Source organism: Anopheles bellator, chromosome 1, assembly GCF_943735745.2.
Source record: "Anopheles bellator chromosome 1, idAnoBellAS_SP24_06.2, whole genome shotgun sequence".
NCBI classification, from domain to species: Eukaryota; Metazoa; Arthropoda; class Insecta; order Diptera; family Culicidae; genus Anopheles; species Anopheles bellator.
The window spans coordinates 34,959,869-34,980,733 of record NC_071285.1 but is presented as its reverse complement, the minus strand read 5'-3'; the positions used below and the strand labels follow the sequence as shown (position 1 = coordinate 34,980,733).

The 20,865-nt window shown below is 46.4% G+C and overlaps 5 protein-coding genes across 5 annotated transcripts; 2 read left to right on the top strand and 3 right to left on the bottom strand.

Moving 5' to 3' along the window:
• Positions 1 to 1,204: 1,204 nt before the first annotated feature.
• On the bottom strand, positions 1,205 to 7,371 carry LOC131214541 (calcium/calmodulin-dependent protein kinase type 1). The gene is made up of 2 exons (XM_058208904.1): positions 5,906 to 7,371; positions 1,205 to 4,240 (listed from the first exon to the last, which is right to left on the bottom strand). Exons 1-2 carry the CDS (start codon positions 7,105 to 7,107, stop codon positions 4,183 to 4,185), a joined length of 1,260 nt encoding a protein of 419 aa, XP_058064887.1. The 5' UTR covers positions 7,108 to 7,371; the 3' UTR covers positions 1,205 to 4,182.
• Positions 7,372 to 11,227: 3,856 nt separating this feature from the next.
• Positions 11,228 to 13,830, bottom strand: LOC131214505 (uridine-cytidine kinase-like 1). The gene is made up of 7 exons (XM_058208876.1): positions 13,700 to 13,830; positions 13,176 to 13,498; positions 12,816 to 13,093; positions 12,370 to 12,693; positions 11,903 to 12,298; positions 11,758 to 11,839; positions 11,228 to 11,692 (listed from the first exon to the last, which is right to left on the bottom strand). The coding sequence occupies exons 1-7, from the start codon at positions 13,747 to 13,749 to the stop codon at positions 11,448 to 11,450; spliced, it is 1,698 nt and encodes a 565-aa protein (XP_058064859.1). The 5' UTR covers positions 13,750 to 13,830; the 3' UTR covers positions 11,228 to 11,447.
• A 68-nt stretch (positions 13,831 to 13,898) lies between these two features.
• On the top strand, positions 13,899 to 16,208 carry LOC131214527 (translation initiation factor eIF-2B subunit gamma). Its single transcript, XM_058208898.1, has 7 exons — positions 13,899 to 13,918; positions 14,059 to 14,348; positions 14,414 to 14,561; positions 14,622 to 15,120; positions 15,198 to 15,365; positions 15,425 to 15,651; positions 15,737 to 16,208. Exons 2-7 carry the CDS (start codon positions 14,192 to 14,194, stop codon positions 15,894 to 15,896), a joined length of 1,359 nt encoding a protein of 452 aa, XP_058064881.1. The 5' UTR covers positions 13,899 to 13,918; positions 14,059 to 14,191; the 3' UTR covers positions 15,897 to 16,208.
• LOC131214516 (threonylcarbamoyladenosine tRNA methylthiotransferase) lies at positions 15,403 to 17,893 on the bottom strand. The gene is made up of 3 exons (XM_058208886.1): positions 17,030 to 17,893; positions 16,297 to 16,949; positions 15,403 to 16,232 (listed from the first exon to the last, which is right to left on the bottom strand). Exons 1-3 carry the CDS (start codon positions 17,829 to 17,831, stop codon positions 15,999 to 16,001), a joined length of 1,689 nt encoding a protein of 562 aa, XP_058064869.1. The 5' UTR covers positions 17,832 to 17,893; the 3' UTR covers positions 15,403 to 15,998.
• A 252-nt stretch (positions 17,894 to 18,145) lies between these two features.
• Positions 18,146 to 20,591, top strand: LOC131214495 (DENN domain-containing protein 2B-like). The gene is made up of 2 exons (XM_058208865.1): positions 18,146 to 20,014; positions 20,082 to 20,591. The coding sequence occupies exons 1-2, from the start codon at positions 18,239 to 18,241 to the stop codon at positions 20,373 to 20,375; spliced, it is 2,070 nt and encodes a 689-aa protein (XP_058064848.1). The 5' UTR covers positions 18,146 to 18,238; the 3' UTR covers positions 20,376 to 20,591.
• The last annotated feature ends 274 nt before the right edge of the window (positions 20,592 to 20,865 follow it).

Sequence of the window (20,865 nt, the reverse complement as noted above, 5' to 3'; positions counted from 1 at the left end):
TCACAATTTCAGCGGCCTGACTTGCATTTGCTCTGCCATTATAAGAGAAAACGTGTTAAATGTTATGAATGTTTTCTCTTGGTTGACTTCCATTGGTAAGATCCTGCCACTCACAACTGAATGGAAGAAACAAAAACCAGCAAAACATTTTTTTTTTGTATGAAATGTCAACTTTACAACCAGCATAAGCTTTAATTTGTTTGATCAACAGTTTACGAAGTATCGATCGGTTCAGTCATCTATCGAGAAAATAATGGATTTCTTTGTCGCCAATGTTTTAATGCTAAACGCAGAATCTTCAGCATTTTGAGAATGTTTCGTAATTGAATTTACATTTTAGCCAAGCCAAGCATCAGTAGTCAAGTGCTCTGTTGCGTAAGATCGGAAAATGCTCACGTACGTGTCGAACCAGGCATTAGAAAATGTTTTGGATGTGATTTAGAGTCGTATGCCGATATATTTGCGGTCGTGTGAGTGATAGGAAGGAGAATCGTGCCGGATAATCTGGTAAGCATATAGAGGGGGTCTGTTCAGTCGTTTGAATACGCCACTCACCACCCGGAGGATCTTGATCGCGGCATGCGTTTACGAAGAGTATCAAACTGCTCTTCTTCTGCTGCCAGATGGATCAGTTCTTGCATTACTTTTCTCCCCAGGGATAAGTGAATGGTGGATTGCCATTGAACAGCATAGCTTTATCGTGTTCTCGGAAAGGGTTTGCGATTGATTTGATCGCGTATTTTCGTGGCAATAATCACGCACCCGCAGATCGTTTCACGCAGATTTTCGGATCGTTTTTTTGGTGTTCGGGCATCGACCGGTTTGAAATGGATTATTACCAGATTACGCAACACGCTCGATATGACCCTGTGGATGTCGCTTACGCCTACGAACTGTTGCACTCCTCTTTCGACAGAATGTCTGGCTGAAAATGGATGCATTATGTCGCTTTTCTTTAGTTGATCTCGTAGAACAGACCAACTTTGTATTTTCTACTTGTTGTATCTACTACTGAGATAGGCCAAAAAGGGTCCCGATTTTGAGCCGGCAAAATTCTCGAATAGTGTGATCATTTCGACGCTACATTCTGGATATCAATCTAACCTCCAAGACGCGTCCCATAAGTAACGTCGTCTTTGTAGATAGAAAATTGTTGAAAACACACTCAACGTTTCAGTTACACAATGAACGAATTTATTGAGATTATTAAATGCTATTTAGCAAGCTGCATCTCGTATAACCAGATTATTTTAATATGTTTTTGTTATTTCGCTTTCTTTACACTGTTCGTTAATGTTATGCGCGTAGGTCTCGCGTTTTGTTTGCCGTGGGTGGGTTTTGACGCTTGTTTCACTCACGGTTGATCTCCGCACGATCCATGGTGTCAGTAAAACGGATCGATCCAGCGTGTTAACCTGTCCGAAGTTGCGCAACGTGATGATGATGATTGTGTGATACAATGCTGATGGCGCACACGCGCGCCTGTGTGTGGTTTTGTGTGTTTCTCTTTCTGAGTTTTGCTTGCCTCAAGTTCTGTGACCATAGCACACTCGTATCCTTGTTTTGTCCCCCGTTTTACCGCCTGAGCTTGCGCTACACTATGTACTTCAATTAATATCTCTTTGTAATGTTTTCTGTTTGCATTTGTTTGTTTCGTGTTTTGTTCTCCTTGTGTTTTAATTACCGCCCTTAAAAATAACACCTACTTATCTGGTACTAGGTTTTTGTTGTTACTTTTTCTTTTTTTTCTTCCCATTTTTATAAGTATAGATCACATTCATAGACCACATAATAAAATTATTGTATTAGTTGAATTCTCCTTCCTTGCCAGCTTCCTGTTGCTGCAACGCGCGATCGTTGAGCTTCCGCTCGCTGGCTCCCCACTTTGATGCCTTTTGTGTAGGTCCTTTTTTAGTCAGTGTAGTTGAACCGAGACATTGTTACTTTCTCGTACACACATACACCCACGCACACACACACGCACACACACACACGCCACAAGCAACTCTCTGTCAACACTGTTTGTTTGGCTATTTGTAAAATGTATAAGACAAAAACAATGTCCACCTCTCCGCATCCCACAAGCGTTAAATGTGTGTTTTTAGTTTGTTTTCTTTCTGCTTCCGCTTTTAATAGTGTTGTATGTTTAAATATATTCAGCTTTTGCTTTACATAAGTTTAAAGGTACACATATGCTGCCACCCTTTTAACATCAACGATGCTCGCTTTTGCTATGTTAGTTCTTTATTTAATAGATGTTTTGTTTCATTAGATCCCTTCTTGCCAGCTCCAAACTGCTGCTCGCTCTACTGTATCGGGTGGATCAACACCGGCAGACGCGCTGTGGTCCGCCCGGCGTATATAACATATGTATGTTAGTTTTTTTTTCTTAAACAAATCAACAATCAACTCGCATTTGGACGATGGATGACGATTGAGAGACGACGGATCGTTTATAGTACAACATTTTTCCCAGCCACACGGAGAACGTGTGCAAAATGCAAACTCTAATGTAAAACACGGCTCTTAGGCGCTCTCCACGGTCCTCGCTACTAAACCTACTGTGTCCCGGCGCCGCCGTGTGTCTACGAATCCTCTGGAACACCGTCGAACATTTGAAGAGATTCATGTTGTTTACTTTTCATGCTCACCCGGGCCCCGGGCTTTTGGGTTCCGGCGGCAAATGGCGTTATTTTTAAAAACATCCGCACCAACCGCGCGTCAAAGGTCCACCCGTCACCTCTATCGGCGATTAGCTCTGATTATGTTACACTGCCCTTCCTATCGCCGGCCGCACAAGAGGTTTTTGTTTTTATGTATTCCTCTTACAGTTTCGCACTGCAAAGCATATTAGCTGATACCGGGTAGCCGGTGAGCCGGCATGGCCTTGCTGTATGCGCTGCTCCACCATAGTTTTTGCCAACTTGCCGGGTGTGGGTCACACAAAAGATAAGCGCCAGTACGAGAGGCATCGCCAAGCATGTACAAACAACCCTATTTGAGTGTATGTAGGAACTTAATAAGGTGGCGGAGTAGTGTTTTGCTTGCCCTAAATGTTGCTGTAGATTAGAATGGGTGAACAACATAAGACAAGTGCTGGACAAGGGATTGGCAGCTGTATGAAATCGGTCGTTCAAATAGCGAATAGCGAAATATAAAACGCCTAAAAGGGTAAGAATGTAACTGGTGGGGAGTGGTTTATTCTACCGTTACTACACTACGCGATTGGAAGTAGCAGAAATGGAATGTTTGTTAATCGATAGTTTGCCACACAACAGCAAAGTGTGGATGCTAAAACTTGGCTCTTCTCACCCTATGATGGCCACCGTTTCGTTTACAGCGCCTACAGTGGAACGAATGGTGGTTATAAAACTGAAATGTTGTATATGTTTTAAAAAGCTCATTCTTTCCTAGCTTTCCTAGCTTCCTCGCTCGTTCTTTCGCGCGCTCCCTCCTCTTAAGTCTTTCGTTTGTCGTAGGTAGGTCTACAATTTCCACTTTACACTGTTGTATTGTGTTCCGTTTTATAGCCATGTAAGTCACCATTTTTAAAAAGCACGACTAATGTAAAATACAAATCTAGTGCGCAGACGCAGAGTATCGCCGCCAGTTCTCTGCTACACTCGTCCCATCGTTCTTATGCCATCACTTGTTGCAACTCACTTTATTACACTCTTCAAAAGCAAGATCATGATCAAGTACAATCAAAAATCCATTCAATAACAAATACTCTCTACTTGGAACTGTTACAGTACACAGTGGCTGCTGCTGATTTCGATTTGTTTACTAGTTTCCTGGTTGATTTGTTCGTCTGGTTTACTACTCTTGATTAACAGCTATTAAGGGATAACTTGCAGGCTTACATTAGAAATCAGTAGCTCAACAAACATTCAGATAATGGTCTTGTGTATATTTATCGTATTACTTTATTTCGTTAGCGTTAAGTTGTATGATTCTCATATTTGCTCATGTGTTTTATCCACCACGCACAGGCTCTTTCCCGTTTTACTATGTGTGATTTTTGTTTCACTATTCGTTTGTTTCCATCACGTACCGCGTGTGAAGCCACATCAACGAGATAGGGTTAACTGATAAGCTGTTTGTTGTAGGAATAGGTGGTTTTTTAATAACATTTTTCTCCACACACCGCCACCCCTCTAACTGGTACGGAATGAACGGCTCTTAAAAGCTAGCCTGGTAGGAACGATGGTTCGCACTACCAACCACGACCCGACATGACCTGTTTTGGGTGGCAACGTTGCAACAGAGTTGAGATAACGAAGAGAGTTAGAGTTTCAATTCAAACGAATTAAGTCCAAAGAACAGAGAGAACGTTTATTGTTACGTCATGTGTATGATATGGATCGTCAATTAAGTGTATTAGCGCAGGAAATATCGACATTCACTTAAACCCATTCCCCAGCAATGGGGTCACGTGGGCCGCGCGAGATTCGTTCTGTGTTTTACTTACGTTAAGCATAAAACGACTGGATAGCGTCGTGCATGTGGCGCGTTCATTCAAACTTGCTTCCCGATCGTTTTGGAACAACTGGCAACACAACATTTCGTTTGAGGCCCAGCATTACCGTAGTACTTGAAGCTTTTTCTCACCGTTTTGCCCTGACACAACAACCTCTCGATCGGTTTGCTTCGGTACAGGGCTGCGTTAAGTAATGGTAGTTTGACGGGTAGAAAATTGGGTAAAAATCGATACCAATACAAAAGTCTTGAAATGATTACAAACTATATCGCCTACGAGTATAGCAGAAACATACAGTAAACTAACAGAAATTAAGTAAACATCAGCCTAAGTAAATGTAAGGCCGTTATGTTACAGTCCTCCAACAGCCAAATCCTTCAAATAGTGTCCAAAAACGTGTCAGCGCACTTCTTACACTCTCTACCCCATACAGTCGCTCTCTCTCTCTTTCCTTCGTATGTGCAATTTAGAAAGGAGATTTCTCACCAAATCGGTTACAAGGCGCACTGTGAGCGGCCTCAATGCACGGGGCAAAAACCTGATCAGTTCACCCAAGATGCCCGACGCACGGCCTAAGTGGTGATTTTAACTGCAGAACGACACATCCGATGGTTGTCCCACACAAAGAGCTGTCCAAAAAACGGTTCCATTTTATGCATTTCAACCCCGTTCTTCTGCAGAAAGCCAAGTAATCAAAGCCGATACGTCACTGTGTAAGTACGTTAAAGCATATTCGCTTTCGGGACGAACCGAGAACCGCATGCAGGCCGGTCGGTCAGCGAAAGATTGGGCGACACACTTTTGGCGGTACATTGGTGTCACCCAAATAAATGTTTACAGCGATCCTCTGTTTGCCTTTTCCCAGCGACGAGATCGGTGGTATTTTATCGGTGGAAGGTCGACATGGTACAGGTTTCAATTTATGCAGCAAGTGTGCCTGCATCAGAAGGTGCCAGTGTGCTTAATAGTGCTTCTGTTTCTCCAGTTGTGCCTTACCAATTGGCACACATCGAAATACGTTGCATTTATTTAACTGTTGATCGTTTGATCATCTGTGCATTAATCAATGATTCGTTTTGCTTCGCGTGATCATTGCGTGGCAGGCTACCCGGGCCTTCGTTTTACACGCTGCACACACCGAGCACACCCCGAGGAATGTTTGAACTTTTCAGCTGTTCTGCGTGCCAATTTCCAAAGTACGAGTAACCTCCAAAGTAAAGGATGTATGTAAAAGCGAGATTCATTAAAGACCATCATTTCATCGAAAACATAAAAAGCCAGTTTGAAATCACATGGGACATCATACATACACCCACACACACACACTTGCCGGGTGTGTACACAACCGCATAGAGACGCGCACACACATTAACGAGATGCCCTAGTAAGCTATCGTTCGCCGGGTTCACCTGTGTTCTTACTTACTTACTGCTAGAGGCAGTGGTGTCTGTTTGTCCTACTGACTGCTGCTGCTCGTCGGTGCCCCCCGGCCCTGCATCGGGCGCATTGCTAATCCGTGACGCACTCCGCCCGTACGCTCCGACACCTCCGCCAGTGCCGCTGTTGAGCGCCATTCGTTGCATCTGCCGTATGACGGTGGCCGCGTGGTACGCCTGCTTCCAGCGCGATTTGGCAAAGTTCTTCTTCAGCTGCTCCGAAACGGTGCCGTGAATGTTCTTGCTGCTGGCCGCGTTGCCCGAAATCCAGGGATGCGCCAAAGCCTGCTTGCACGTGAACCGTCGCTCGACGTTAACGCACATCAGATTGCGGATAAAGTCTTTCGCCGAGTCACTAATCTCGTCCCAGTACGGGGAATCGAACTCAAACTCGCCCTTCAGTATCTGGGCGAACAGGTTCGCATCGTTCTCGTCGTAGAACGGTGGGTAACCGCACAGCAGTATGTACGATATGACGCCTATGCTCCACACGTCCACCGCCTTGCCGTACGGTTTCTGCGCCAGCACTTCGGGCGCCACGTAGCCCGGCGTACCGCAGGCCGTCGCCATGAAGCCGGAATCCTCCATCTTCGAGAGCCCAAAGTCACTGATCATGATCTTGCTGTCCTCGGCCGGGCTGTAGTACAGCAGATTTTCGGGTTTCAGGTCTCGGTGAACGACGCCTTGCTCGTGCATGTAGTCCACCGCCTCCAGTACCTGTCGGATGAGATTGGAGGCATCCCGCTCCGTGTACGAGCCCTTCTCCACTATCCGATCGAACAGTTCACCGCCCGTCACCAGTTCCATGATCAGGTAAACTTTCGATTTGTCCTCGAACGTTTCCAGTAGCTGCACAATGTTGGGATGTGCAAAGCGTGGTTTGTCCGAGCCGGGCAGCGGCCCGATCCCAACGCCCGTGCCATCGCTGCGCCGGGCACTGAAGCGCTTGAGGACACGAATTTCGTTTTCCAGCGAGTCCTCCTTGCCTTTGAGCGCCTTTTTGTCGATAATCTTCACCGCGTACTGCTGGGCGGTTTCCTTGTGCTCGCAGAGTCTCACCTCCGAGAACGCACCCGTCCCGAGCAGCTCCTTGATGACGTACTTTTCGTCGATGCTGGGCAGCTTCTCGCAGCCATCTTTCGCGTCCTTGCGCACCTTTTTGCCGGAATCTTTTTTCCCAAACAGCGGCATCGCGGAAGCGTTTGGAAGCGTGCGGCGCCCTGCGAGTCCTTATTTTGATCCTGGCGGACAAGTATGCGGACCACGTGATGCGGCGCTATTCAATTTAATCGCAAACAGTTTTTTGCACATACAGAGGGTCCGCACAAACGTACACTGACGACGCCGATGGTGACGCTAGCCTTCATGCGGTACTTTGAATTCTTTGCTGTTGCCGCAGCGCTAGCGTAATCCACTTCACGTCCTTCAAAGCTGCTCTTTTCCGCTATTATCGCAGTTGACGTCGGCCTACTAATATCACTAGCTAGCTACGACCACTACACACCAACAACAGCACTCAGCTACCACCGCGCCACTTTCTAGGACTGAATGTTTGAGCTGCTTCGGTAGTCACAGAACCAGCATTGAAAGCGAGTTGGGGAGATGCGCGATGCTTTTAACAATCCGGTAGTGCAGTTGTTTTTTAGTGTCGTTCGTTTCATTTGCAATCCACCATGGGTTTGTGGTTATTGTTTTTCTTCCCTTAACATCTTACAGCGCTCAATAGCGGAAGGGACGAAACACCACGCCGGAGCCTACTGAGCGAAACATAAACACAAATCCGAAAGCAACACAGCACACATACACTCACATACAGAGACACAACTTCACGCGGGTACAAAGGGAATGCACATGAACGCCGTTGGGAGTAAATTGAGCTTAGCCGGTTACGCTGGCCAGCATAGGCTACGACGTTAATGGGGGAGCGTTCTGAAACGAGAGAAAGCAGTCCCAAATTAGAAACGAACCACAGTACAATGGACGAAGGACCAAACAAACGATATAGCTACATTGTCCCCGCCCGGCCGCTGCTGCAGATTGAGAAGAGACATGGGCCTGTGGCCGTGGGAAGACATTGGCGGTAACAATAAATTCAACAGGTTGAAGGACACTTGTGCCTTGCGTTTCTTCTCCTGCATCGCTTTTCCATGTTGTCGGACAAAGCAGCAACGAGCGGCTGGCGGTGGCGAGAGAGTGGCCGGCAGCGGTAAACAGACCGCACGTGTTAACCTGCTGTAGGCCGCTTCACTGCAGTTTAAATTGAACCTACGCTAGGCATACTACTAATTTCACACAAATGCCGCGCGAGAGTGAGAGATAACGTGGCCCAGCCGAGTACGTGATCCGGACGGAGTCACTGAAGATCCATGCCGCGCCGCCACCGCTGCCGGGGCAAAAAGCGTTGGATGATTTCGTGTTCCAATCGCTACGACTGATTGATCCTCGTGCGCGTGGTTAGCCAATGCCTGTGACTGACGTCATTGTTAATAAACATACACGCACACACACATGTGTGCGTCACTGGAGTCCCAAAAAGTGTCAAACACAAAACGCGCCACTAACCGCACCAGCTGCGTACGCGAGCCGACGGCAGCCTCGAGAGGAAGAAGAAAAACGGGCACCGTTGCGAAACGGGCCGTACTATAACTTTCAATTTACCATAAGGTCAAATAACCCCGTATTCTCTCCGCTCCTCCCTTTGGCCGTTCTCCTTGCGCCAATTTATTTCTTGTAGCGACGACGCGGCCACAGCAAGGAAGCGCATGGGTCGGTGGTGGCTCTTCGTGGAAATGAGACGTGGAAATATTTGCACCCCACAGCAGCAGCAATGGCAATGAGTTTATTGCGCTACGCTTCGGTATGAGCATCGGTGGCGGCCCTTCGGGGGATAATCGATAATTTGTTTTTAAATTTCCGCATTTTCCGTACCAGAAGCATTCGCAGTGCGCTCGGTACCACAGCAATATGTGTCCGCGCGGACAGCATATTATATTATGCCACCAGCGCAGGGGGCTACACATACGCACGTGTCCAGCGACGAAAAGAAACCTCTTCGCACATACATGCAAACATACATACGGTGTTTGCAAGAGTTGCGTTGTATTCGAATATAGAAATATGTACACAACAGCGGTAAAGTCAATCGTTTCTAATACCGTCCCGTCGTTCTTAGCATTTGTCTGCTTCACATTTTGGCCTTCATCTCGCGGCGGCTACAAAGATTCATCGGTTCACAGAGCCGTCGCAATCAAGAGAAGCAAAAACTGAAGCGAAAACGATCGCCGCTCGCATACGAATCATGTGGCGCCCTCTAACCCTGGGGCCAGCCAGTGCTTGCTTCGATTAGGAGTACGAACCTGACGTGCCGGCGGAAGCGGGAGACTGGCGCACTCGGGGTGGCTGGTAATGTGACTGGCGACTGTTGCTCGCGGTTCACGACCGTATAGATCCGTGGCTGCTGCTGCTTAGAATCACCCCGATCCGCTCGAACGACGCACACATCAAGCGGACGAAGGATTCTCCGCGGTTCCGGATGAGCTGTGCGCCGAAAACAAAAACAACTAAACACCTGTACCAGTGCGTCAGCTAAGGGGTCTGCTGGAGTTTGCTGGTGAGGCCCTGCTGCAGCACACTACCAACACCACAAGCTCGTGTGTCCAGCAACGTTAACCCTACGACACTTTTTACGGCCGTTTCTTGCTTTACGGAGCAGACAAACGGACAGGCCAGCGATTGGGCTGTGATGTTCCTACGGTCGTATCGTTTTTCTCTTCTTTGATATCCGCCTTTTGTCCCCGCCGATTGGCTTCGACACCATCCGCACGAAGGGCGCCTCGACAAGGTGAAACCGGAACGCACGAAGAAATTAAGCTGCTATCCGAGGACGACGACTACGGCGGCCGACTGGGAACTGGCGAGGAACATGCTTCGTGTGTCTCACGGTCCGAGGAACGGACAGAAATTCCTTCGCACGCTCTATTGGCACCGCACACTGGCACTGTTTGGCATCGCCACCACGATTACGGATTGCGATGCTGTACAACACACTTCGCAGCACGCTGATATGCGGGAAGAGAGCCAAATCTGGACGAGCGGATGGCTGCGTTATCAACTACACCAGCCTTCGGGCCATGGAAATGTTTTGAGTAAATCACTCCCCAACCAGCAATGTCAAAGTGCGTTCGATTCATACAGGTTTTTTGTGGGCCGCGTTGGTGTGCGTGCCATAGAACAAAAAGACCAAGAAAAGACAGCTCTGAACTACCGTATTTTTCCGTGTATAACGCGCACTTTTTTCCCAATTTTTTTAGCTCTAAAATCTGGGTGCGCGTTATACAAGGGTAGTAAACATTTTGTCTCCTCCAAGCATACAAATGTGCCCTTTTAGGTACATATTCTATAGTATTATTGAATAAATTATAAAATGAAACACTTGTTAGGAATATAATTATCCATACAATATCGTTTTTAAGTCATGGCAGGAAGTTAAAACAGAAGTTGTTGTGAAATCATTTAAAAAATGTGGCATCAGCATGGATCTGAAGATGTCGCAATTTATGAGGACTCTTCAGAGAGTGACAATGAGGAGTACATTGAACAGCAATTGGAGAATATCAATTTGTCAGACAGCAGTGAATCTGAGTTTGAAGATTATTCCGAAATATAAAATACTAGTATGTCTTTTGCAATGTATACGCATTTTATCTTTAGTCTACTTTAGAATATTTATAGAGTATTTAGAGTAATACATTATTATCATTTGATATTTGTTGGATATCACATATCTGAAAAATGTAAAGTAAAAAATTTGTTTTCCAATTTTGTTCTCGTAAAATATGGGTGCGCGTTATACACGGGTGCGCGTTATACACGGAAAAATACGGTAATTCATTTTTCCATACAAAATTTTTTCCATGTTTTTGTTTTGCGTGTTTCAATTATAACAATAAATAACCTTCTTTCTGAAGATATTTAAATATCTAAAAATGTAAAATTATCCGCTTCCTACCCCTCACAAATCAAATGTCATTTTCGGCTGTGTACGTGAGCAAAAGAACTGAAGTTTAGTTTTTCATATAAAACTCAGGTTAACAAAAAGTGCAACAACGCAAAACAAGGTATTTCAAAAAGATTTCCGTCAACTTATTATTCTCTGGCGAATGGGATACAGTGAAATAGGGTATAAAAGGTTAGTACGAAAAACCTAAAGTTTGGAAAGGAAAACTTAAAAGATAAATCTATAACAGTTATAAAATAAAATAAACATTAATTTAAAAAAAAACTAGCGATTGAGAAACTGAAACGGGGCAAAAACATTTAAACGATTCCCTATTATTGTAACGATCGTTTCGTCTGAGAATACAAAAATACACTAAGAATGACAGCTAATTATTAAAGCAGATTATTTGCTAAGTTTCGCCGGAGCGATTCGAATTGGAGATACATTGTTCAGTCACAAAGATAATGCTGAAAAAGCCTTTATTGTGTATCTCCATTATCCTGACACGCGTTGTCTACTACTTGTCCACACACTATTCGTAGAGCAGATTTGGATCGGTCGGTTCCGTGCCGAAGTAGCGATCGCCAAAGTTTCCGATGCCCGGTATGACGTAGAATTTCTCGTTAATTTCCGGATCGAGTGCCGAGGTGACGATCTGCACTTTGGGGAATGCGTACGCTATCGAGTGTACGCCTATTTCCGCCATCAGCAGCGACACAAGGAGAATGTTCTCCTCAGGAACATCATGATCCAGTAGCACGCGAATGGCCATTATTGCTGAACGACAAGAGAAGCGTGGATAAAAATCGCAGAACGAGAAATCGCGCATTGCAGGCACTCACCAGCAGCTCCCGTCGCAACCGTGGCATCCATCAGCACCACCCGATAGTCCTTGATGTCCTTTGGCAGACGTAGGTAATAGAGCTGCAAAACGTAATAAATCAACTAAGCAATCGAACATGAAACTTTTGATCGCATCCAAGTTACCTCCGGTTCTCCTGTCGATTGATTCGTCTGGATCAAGATCTTGCCGATGCGAATGTGCTTGCAGACATCGCTTACGGCTTGCTCCATCGTTTCACCGGCACGCAAAATCGATACACCGCATATCTTCTGACAAGCCATGCGTTTTCCTCCATAGACAACGTTTTGAGGCGTCTCGACCTCAACGTCCCTGAATGGCAGCAAGCTAAGCGCGTACTCCAGCACCAAGCGGATCAAGCGCTTCGAGTAGAATATGAACTCGTCTCTGGCCGTGTTTGCGTTGCGGATGAATGTGTGCAAGCCCTTCACTTGCGGTGTGATTGGAAGCATCTTTAGCGAGTCCGGCTTCGGTTGTCCGATGTACGAGTGAGCTAGGGCTTCGCGCAGTTTAAACCCGCGCTATGTTCAAGTGATCAAAAATGAATCAAAAACCTCGTTGTACCTTAGACCTGGCCTCTCCCTTTTCTTACCAACTGTAACTGCGTGTGGACATGCTGCACAATAAGCTGTATGGCTACCAGATTGCTAGAACCGCGCGGTACAATGATATCGGCATGTGCCATCGTGGGCGCAATGTAACAGCTGTAAGCCGGCTTAACCATGGTCATGTATTGCTTGAGTACACCTTCCAGGTCGCGGCCACGCTGTTGAATGTCGCGTTTCAGGCGTCTCCCAAGACGGATGTCTGCGTCAGTGTCGACGAATATTTTCATGTCCAGCATCTTTAGTATTTCTTTGCTGTGGAACGTGAGGATGCCCTCGAAGATGATTACGTTCGCACCGTACATTGTTTTCTGATCGGATCACAATGAAAGAAATGTAGTGAGAACCCAATTCAATCACTCCCGCTCAGTTGCAACCACCTCAATTGGGCCAGGCGACCATTTTCCATGGCGGAAAAGGATCATTTGCTTACCGTGTGCTGCTCCCGGGAGTGGGAGACAAAATTATAAACAGGAACCTCCACCTTCCGGCCCTCCTTGAGCCTTTGTAGTACGTCTTTCATTAGCTCCAGATCGAAGGCATCTGGATGGTCAAAATTGTATTCGTTGCGCGTGGCTTGCTCGTGTTGCTTGTCATTTAGTATCTTGTAGAAGCAATCCATTGACAGCAACGTGACCCACGGTACGTCCAGGCTCTCGATTATCTTTTGCGCCACTGTGGTTTTCCCTGAAGCGCTCCCGCCACAGATGCCTGTAAATTAGACAGCGTAAACCGTGAAATTTCGTTGCCAGTGGTCCATTGACTTTTTGCCTGTCCTAAGCTTGCTTCTCACCTATAACGAACGGTTCCATTTGCTGACCGGCACAGTTGTACCATGGTGGTCGACCGGCTGTATAGATTGTGCGATTGTTCGATCGAATTATCGCCTCGTTCGAGTTGATCGTATTCTGATTAACGGAAGTAGTCCGCTGACGACGGGGTTTCGGAGATCGCAACTGTGAACCGAACGAATTCGAACGAGTTGTTTTCGATGGAACTGTCGCCGGTGATGCCGGGCAGCAGTCCGGCGGCAGATCCACATCGTAACCACTGTCGCTCGAGTGCACGCCGTGATTTAGATCTAAATTTTCACATTCCTTCGGCTCGCTTGCGTCACTGCGTAAAAAGCGGTGAAAAAATTCAATGTTAATTAGGATAAAAAAATGCAATACGGTTTTTCTCCAATTAGCATCCAGCTGACACGGCAACACGCGACACTTTCTTTATGCGTAGTTTGCATGGTGCAATATTACGACATATCCAACTAATTTGCAGGAAATAGATAACAGTGCATGTGCCAGGTATTTATTTTCTTACCTATCAGAAGATGCAGAACTTGTTGGCGCATTAAGCTGATTAATCGACATATTTTCTTCTCACCAAAAACTAGCGTGTGTTGCAATTCAGGTTCGAAGAAAACTTGATGTCGGTCAAAAACGTACTTGACGTCGGCCAAAAACGTATAAGTTTATATTCGTTACTTCAAACGTTCTTCGCAAGTCAGCTGAGTGGTGAAAAGGTGCAGTCCTGTTCAAGGTGTGTATAGACCTGCGGCAAGTTTGTGCACTTGTTCACTTTGATTTTAGGCCAGGATATAATCCGAAGCACGAATACTCTTTCAATTATTAGCATTAAAAATCATATTAATGAAGTTTAATTTAATGTTTTTGGCGCAGTGTCGGTGCTTTTTGGGTTTGTTTACATTGACAACCTTGATCAAGACATACTGACAGTTGGCATAACACGAGTGCAAATTATCAAACAACACCGAAAGTATTCTTGAGGAACGATTCGATTTGGGCGCACAATATGGGTCTTCAGGAATTTCAAGCGGTGGTTTTAGCAGCCGGGAAAGGTACTAGATTGACGGACATACTGGAGGATCGCCCAAAGTGTTTGCTACCGATCGGACCGTACCCGATGATCTGGTACCCATTGAACCTGTTGCAACGGCATGGTTTCAGCGGTAAGGCAGATTCAGTGCCCTGCCAACAAAGGGTGCTTAATCGGTTTCTTTCCTTCGTTTACCAGAGGTTCTAGTAATAGTGCAGGAGACAGAGAAGTCCGAAGTGCAAAAGCGTTTAGACCGGCTGCAGTTGAAGCTGAAGCTTGATTATTTCACAGTCCCAGTGGATTCGGAATGCGGTACGGCCGATTCCTTGCGGCTCGTGTCAGACAAGTAGGTATCCGGCAGCTTGTGGGTGTTATCTTAGCTGAAATTGTTTCTTATCATTTGTAGGATTAAAACGGATCTGGTTGTATTGTCTTGCGATTCGATAATAGAACTGAAGCTGTTTCCACTGCTGTACAGTTTCCGCGAACAAGATGCTTCGCTGCAGATGTTCCTTATGGAAGGAGGTAAAGACCAGGACGTGGTCGTCCCGGGACCGAAAACTAAGTACAAAGCAGAAAAGGATCTGATTGGTTACGATCGCGCCACAAGCAAGCTTCTGTTCATGGCTTCGGCTAGTGATTTTGAGGAGACGGTAAAACTGTCTGGCCATTTATTGCGGACCAATCCGGAGTTAACCATCTCGTCCAACTTGCTCGACGCTCACGTGTACATTATGAAAAAGTGGGTGCTAGAATATCTTGCCGTAAGCGACGCCATATCCTCGGTCAAAGGAGAAATGTTGCCCCATATAATCAAGAAACAGATGCTGCAGCCACAAACGATTCCGGAAAATGATGGAGTCTCGGAAATGAATTTAAATCTGAAAATTGACAACATTTTTCGGGTACAGACTACACTGGATACCGTTTAAACCGTCTCTCGTACGCTACTAAGTACAAATATCTAAATGTGCCTTTGCAGTTCGCATTGATGACCGAAATGGATGAAAAGATCGATAAAGCGAGCATCTATAATAAGGAAAAGAAACCGGTGATCCATCCAATCCGTTGTTATGTTCATTTGGCCGATGCCGGTGCATATGGATTGCGAATTAATAATGTTCGATCGTTTCTGTCCTGTAACATGAAGGTAAGCGATGAAGGGTCAATTATTTTCGATAGTCAAAAGCCTTTTTATTGTCGATATAGATTTTCGATCATTTTCCGGCGCTTACGGGTTTAACGGAACACGAGCTGAAGTCCTCTACTGCCAAGATTAATTCTACGCAGATCAACAAGTGTGCAGTAGGTGATTTGACGGTGATTAGCGAGAAAACATCACTGAATAATAACGTCATCGCAAACGGCTGCACGGTGCAACCGAAAACACGCATCAGCAACAGTGTCCTCATGGACGGTGTTACCATAGAAGAGAAGTATGTTTCATGATTTGCTCACATTGCAGAACATAATAATAACGCTAACTTTTGTCTAAATGGTTCTCTTTGTTCAAACCGATAGTGTTGTGATTGATAATTGCATCATCGGCGAAAAAGCGCTCGTTAAAAGTGGATCCGTACTAAAGAATTGTCTCGTCGGGCCACAGTTCGTAGTAGCCGCCAACTCCAAACAGGAAAATGTTTATTTGTCCAATGCTGATGGTTTCATGACGATCGATTAAACCCGTTTAGGTCTCTCCAAAAATAAAAGAATACAGCTTTTACTATCTTGGAACCGCATGCACAAGAAAGAAAAGGGCACTTATTAAACGGGATATTCCAGTTTAACTGGAAACGCTGTATGACATGTAAATATATTTGCAAAGCATTGCCACAATGCATGAGAAGAAGAAGTATGGAAATATTGAGAAGAAATATTTCGAAGACTTTTGGTCGGCTTTGAGGGACAAGGGCTGTCCATTGACGACTGCTGTCAGTTTGCTGCAATTTTGCCACTCCTGTTCCCTTTGGATAACTGTTCCAAACATGCTGAATTTCGTACATCCAGTTATTTCGACCTACAAAATAAAGAGAATATCGATCACTTGTTCAAATGCATGATGCTGGCCCATTTTTCCTTACCTCTACGCGCTTTCCGAGCAGATTGTTATGGTGCTTGTTCAATAGTACCTGCTCATAAAACTTGTTGTGGCCGACGTAGAACTTCTGATCGTGCGATATTTCCGTAACGAGCACTGACTGCTTCGTGCCAATACTGTACTTTCTATAAGGTTCGTATGACCGGAAAAGTTCAGTCAATCGTTTGGTACGTGTCTTCACCTCATTTGCTGGTACACGCTCCATGTTTGCGGCGGGCGTTCCTGGTCGAGGGTAAAATTGATTTATGAAGAGACTCGGGAACTGATACTTTTGGCACAGCGACATGGTGCTGTCGAAGTCTGTTTCCGTTTCGCCCGGAAACCCGCAAATGATATCCGTAGCGATCGAGATACCGGGCACCTTTTCGCGCAAAAAATCGACCACGTGCTCGAAATCCCGCACACAGTACTCGCGCTTCATGTCAGCGAGAATGGCATCAGATCCACTTTGGACAGGTATATGCAGAAAGCTATAGACACGGGGATGTGACAGAACCTTGGCCATCTCCTCAAGATGCTCCAGAATGTACGGTGGATTGGTCATCCCAAGGCGCATCATGCAACCTTCAGGAATTACCTCAACCAGTTTATGAAGCAATTCCGGCAATGAAGAACCGATGTCGCGCCCGTAGGTACCTGTGTTGGGTGGAGGGTAACATAAATGAGTTGCTCAAACTAACCCTTCGAATCACTTAATCTGATCCTTAATCACTTACCGGTATCCTCTGATGTTAGCCATATTTCACATACACCTTCTTCAAACACCTGCACTGCACGATCCACGATCTCTTGCACCGGATAGCTAACCAAATCGGCTCGGGCAAATTTAGTTTTGCAGTACGTGCACGCGTTTAGGCAACCGGAGTTTATTGGAATAACCTCAATGAATTGATTTTTGCGTACTTTAGGAAGGGAAAGGCTGGGACCCGCAACCTTCCGTCCATTCACCTTCTTGGCCTGCAACAATCTTACAGAGTGCCCTTTCAGAGTCTCCTCCACAACTTCGGCCACGCGATCGATTTGTTGCACGCCGACAACACTAAGGCCGCGCAGGTAGTCGGAACGTGGGGCCGCCTGTGGCACACAGCCGGCAACCACTACGTGTTTTCCGGCTCGATGAGCCGCTTCGATTTCGTTGCGAAAGGTGTCTTCAGAAGGATTCTTCACCGTGCAGCTGTTAAGCACCCACAGGTCGGCATTATTTTTAGACGTTGTCAGATTGTATCCGTATTTGGCGAGCTGTCCCGCCATATACTCGGAGTCTGAGGTGTTGTGAGCGCAGCCCCATGTTTTCATGTAGATGGTCTGCGTTTCTGGTATTACGCTGTCTAGGGCCGGCGGCTTTTCGGGGGCGATTTCCTCTTCGACACGTTTGACTCTGCTTGCTTTGGCGCGTTTTGCTCGCACCGTCACTCCTTTCACTTCGTTTCTCTCGCGCGCTAGAGGCGGTGGGTCGTCCGCCGAGATCAGATCTTCAATATCAACATCTTCAAAAACACCGCAAGTTGGATCTTGCATTGCTACTATCACGAAACGATAGCTACTATCAGAAGCAAAGCAAACAGATGATTTTCACTCGAACCGAATCGCACGAGGCAACCATTACGTCAAAAAGGCGCACAAGATCTGTATACACATGATGAGAAGATGACAATGATTGGTTTCAACCGATTTGGGTGGTGAATACATTTGTTTGAACCGGTTTAAGTGGTGAATTGATAGCGAGCCAACCGGTTATAGTTGAATCGCAGTTGTTTTTATTTGCATGTTTTTTATTGCAAACGTCATTTTATCGCTGTCATTAAAACGGTTCAATTGTTGCTCTCACTCGAGATGCGTAAGTTTGAGGTGGAAAGTGTAGCTTAGAAATAGGGCAAAATAGGTAAAACCGAACGAATACTCGTATCAACTATGAGGGTGACAAAATGTCGAAACCTACGCAAACTTCTACGGTTAACGATGGCGGCAATAGCAATAGTAGAGTGCAGAAAATGACAAAAAAGTTCGAAACACTCATAACATTGCAACAACCGAAGGAACAGGAAAGCCCGCCGCAGCAGCAACACCACCAATCCGTCCTAATCTCTCGCAGTGCGATAGGTTCCGTGTGCAATGAGCAGCGGTTCAGCTCTCCCGTACAACTACGTGAAATGGATGCGCGAAGAGGCATCAAGCGGTCTCAAGCCTTCCGCCGGAGTGCGTCACAGGCGGCCTCGTTTAATGGGGACACCGTTCCGTCCAGCCCACATCTGTTACATTCCGAAAGCATTCGTGAGGCGCTTAACAAACCCCTGCCCATTGGACCGCCGCCGGAGAAACCACCGCGACGCCGGGGATACGTAGAACGTGCGGAGCCTAATCACTACGAAGACGTCAATCTGTTGATCGAGGCCGCTTTCCAAGAGCCGGAAAAGGGGAACATGAATGATTCACCCTCCCGGGAGACAATTTCCCTGAAACGCCCTGTCAGCGAGGAGCACCGGAAAAGGCTCCGTCGATTGTCTCGATGTGCGGAACTGAATGACTACACACGCCAGTACGGTACCATTCGGATATACGATTCGGTCGACGGAGGTGAACCACCTGTCGCTGCACCGACCGGTGGGAGTGAGCGGAAAATCAGCGATACCAAAGGTCTAATCGAGCACTACAACAAGCTGATTGCAAACGAACGTAGCGTTTTACCCGCGGTGAGCACGCTTTACGAGTACTGCATCGTTGTTGGGTTCGATTTGCTGCAGAATCGTCCGTACGTCAAGAGTAAATACCCGCCCCAAAGGCAACCGCATAAGCAGATCGAAGTGTTTGTTTACCCCGACAATGGGGCACTGGTTAGGGAGTGTGACCAAGAATACTGCATCATACTGACGGATTTTCCGCAGCGCTTCTATGGCTTCTGTCGACGCGTTCTGCCGGAATCGTGCGAATTCTGCATTCCTCTCACGTACTGCCTGGTCACAAAGCACAACGAACCGAAGGTATTTTATCGGCTGCTGGAGTGCATCGAAAGCCAGCACGGTAACGGCCGCCTGGCGGAACGTTTGATGAAACAGTTCCACGAGCAGAAACTACCCGCGGCCGGCGAAACGTTGCAGCTCACGTTACCACCCAGTCCGGAAAAGCATGCTCCCGGGCGGGTGGTCGCACCTTCACTGCCTCAAACTATCTCCATCAGCCGTCCCAAAGATTTACGCTTAGAGAAAACGGAACTGTTTGATATTTTCCAGTGCCTTGGACCGGACGGGTTGATACACGTGTTCGAGTGTTTGTTGCTGGAGAAGTCGGTGATTTTATTCAGCGAACACCTGTCGCTCTTGAGCTCGTGCGTGATGGCACTACTGTTAATACTCTACCCATTCCAATGGCAGCACATTCTCATCACGATCGTCCCAGACGATCTGCAGCAGGTCCTGGAAGCGCCGGTACCGATGCTTGCCGGTACACTGCAACCCGTCCCAGAACAGCTATGGCAATCGTCGAGTGATGCTTGCTACGTGAATCTCGACCGTCGCACGGTTCGCGGGGCCAAAAACGAGCAGTGCTCGATTTTGCCCACTGAACTCAAGAAACCACTCCGAGTGTCGCTGGAGCTCGTTAAAATATTCGAAGACTCCAAGGGTCTTTCGAGCGTACTGATCGGTGGGGCTTTTGTTCGATTTTTTATTGAACTGTTCTCCGATCTCGACACACGGACATATGAGGTAAGGCGAGAAATGTAATGTAAGAAACCTTCGGATATACATAATCTGTTCTGTTCTCATTTTATAGAAAGCCCGATTTCTCGAGCGATTTGACAATCCAGAAGTGAAGCTGTTTCTCAACTGCTTTCTTGAAACGGTCATGTTCGCGGACTTTCGCGAACGTTGGCACGCCTCCAAAGAGCAGCTAACGGGCGGCGAAGGATTAGATTATACTCTTTTCAACTCAAAGATTGCGGAAAAGTCACAAAATCGCTACTGGCATTCGGCCACATTCGATGAGGTGGTGGCCAACTCGAAACTGATCGAACGGAAAGGAAAAACGTTTATCGAAAAAGTGCGCAAACTGATGAAAAAGTCCTGACCATGGCGGGCAACCCTGAAACAATAATAATGCCATCATCAGACGAACGAAAGAAAGGAGATCGGAACTGTCGAAGCTGTCCAAAATTCTAGCAAGCCATGACCAGGAGATAAGCAAACATGTTGAATTCTTACTGAACGTGGGTGCCTTTTAATTAGTTGGTAACACCGAGTGGGTTAGTGATAGTTGACAATTGGGGCTAATCGAAACAGCGAATAGGGGCCAATAAAAAGAAGCTTTATTCAAAGTTTGAAATGTTGGTTTGTGTTGTGGGGGAGCGTGGGGAATATAAGAAGTAGCGACCTGATGCCATTCGTTACCAGCGTTGGGCACTCCGCGTTACTCCGGGCGTTACGACGGGACTCGGTGATACTATGTCTTTAGGGCGTGGACATGCTCGATGGATTGACGATTGACGTGGACGATTGAGGGACTAACTCTCAGCCCGAAAGAATTACCATTACATAAATTACTTAAATTATCGGTTCTC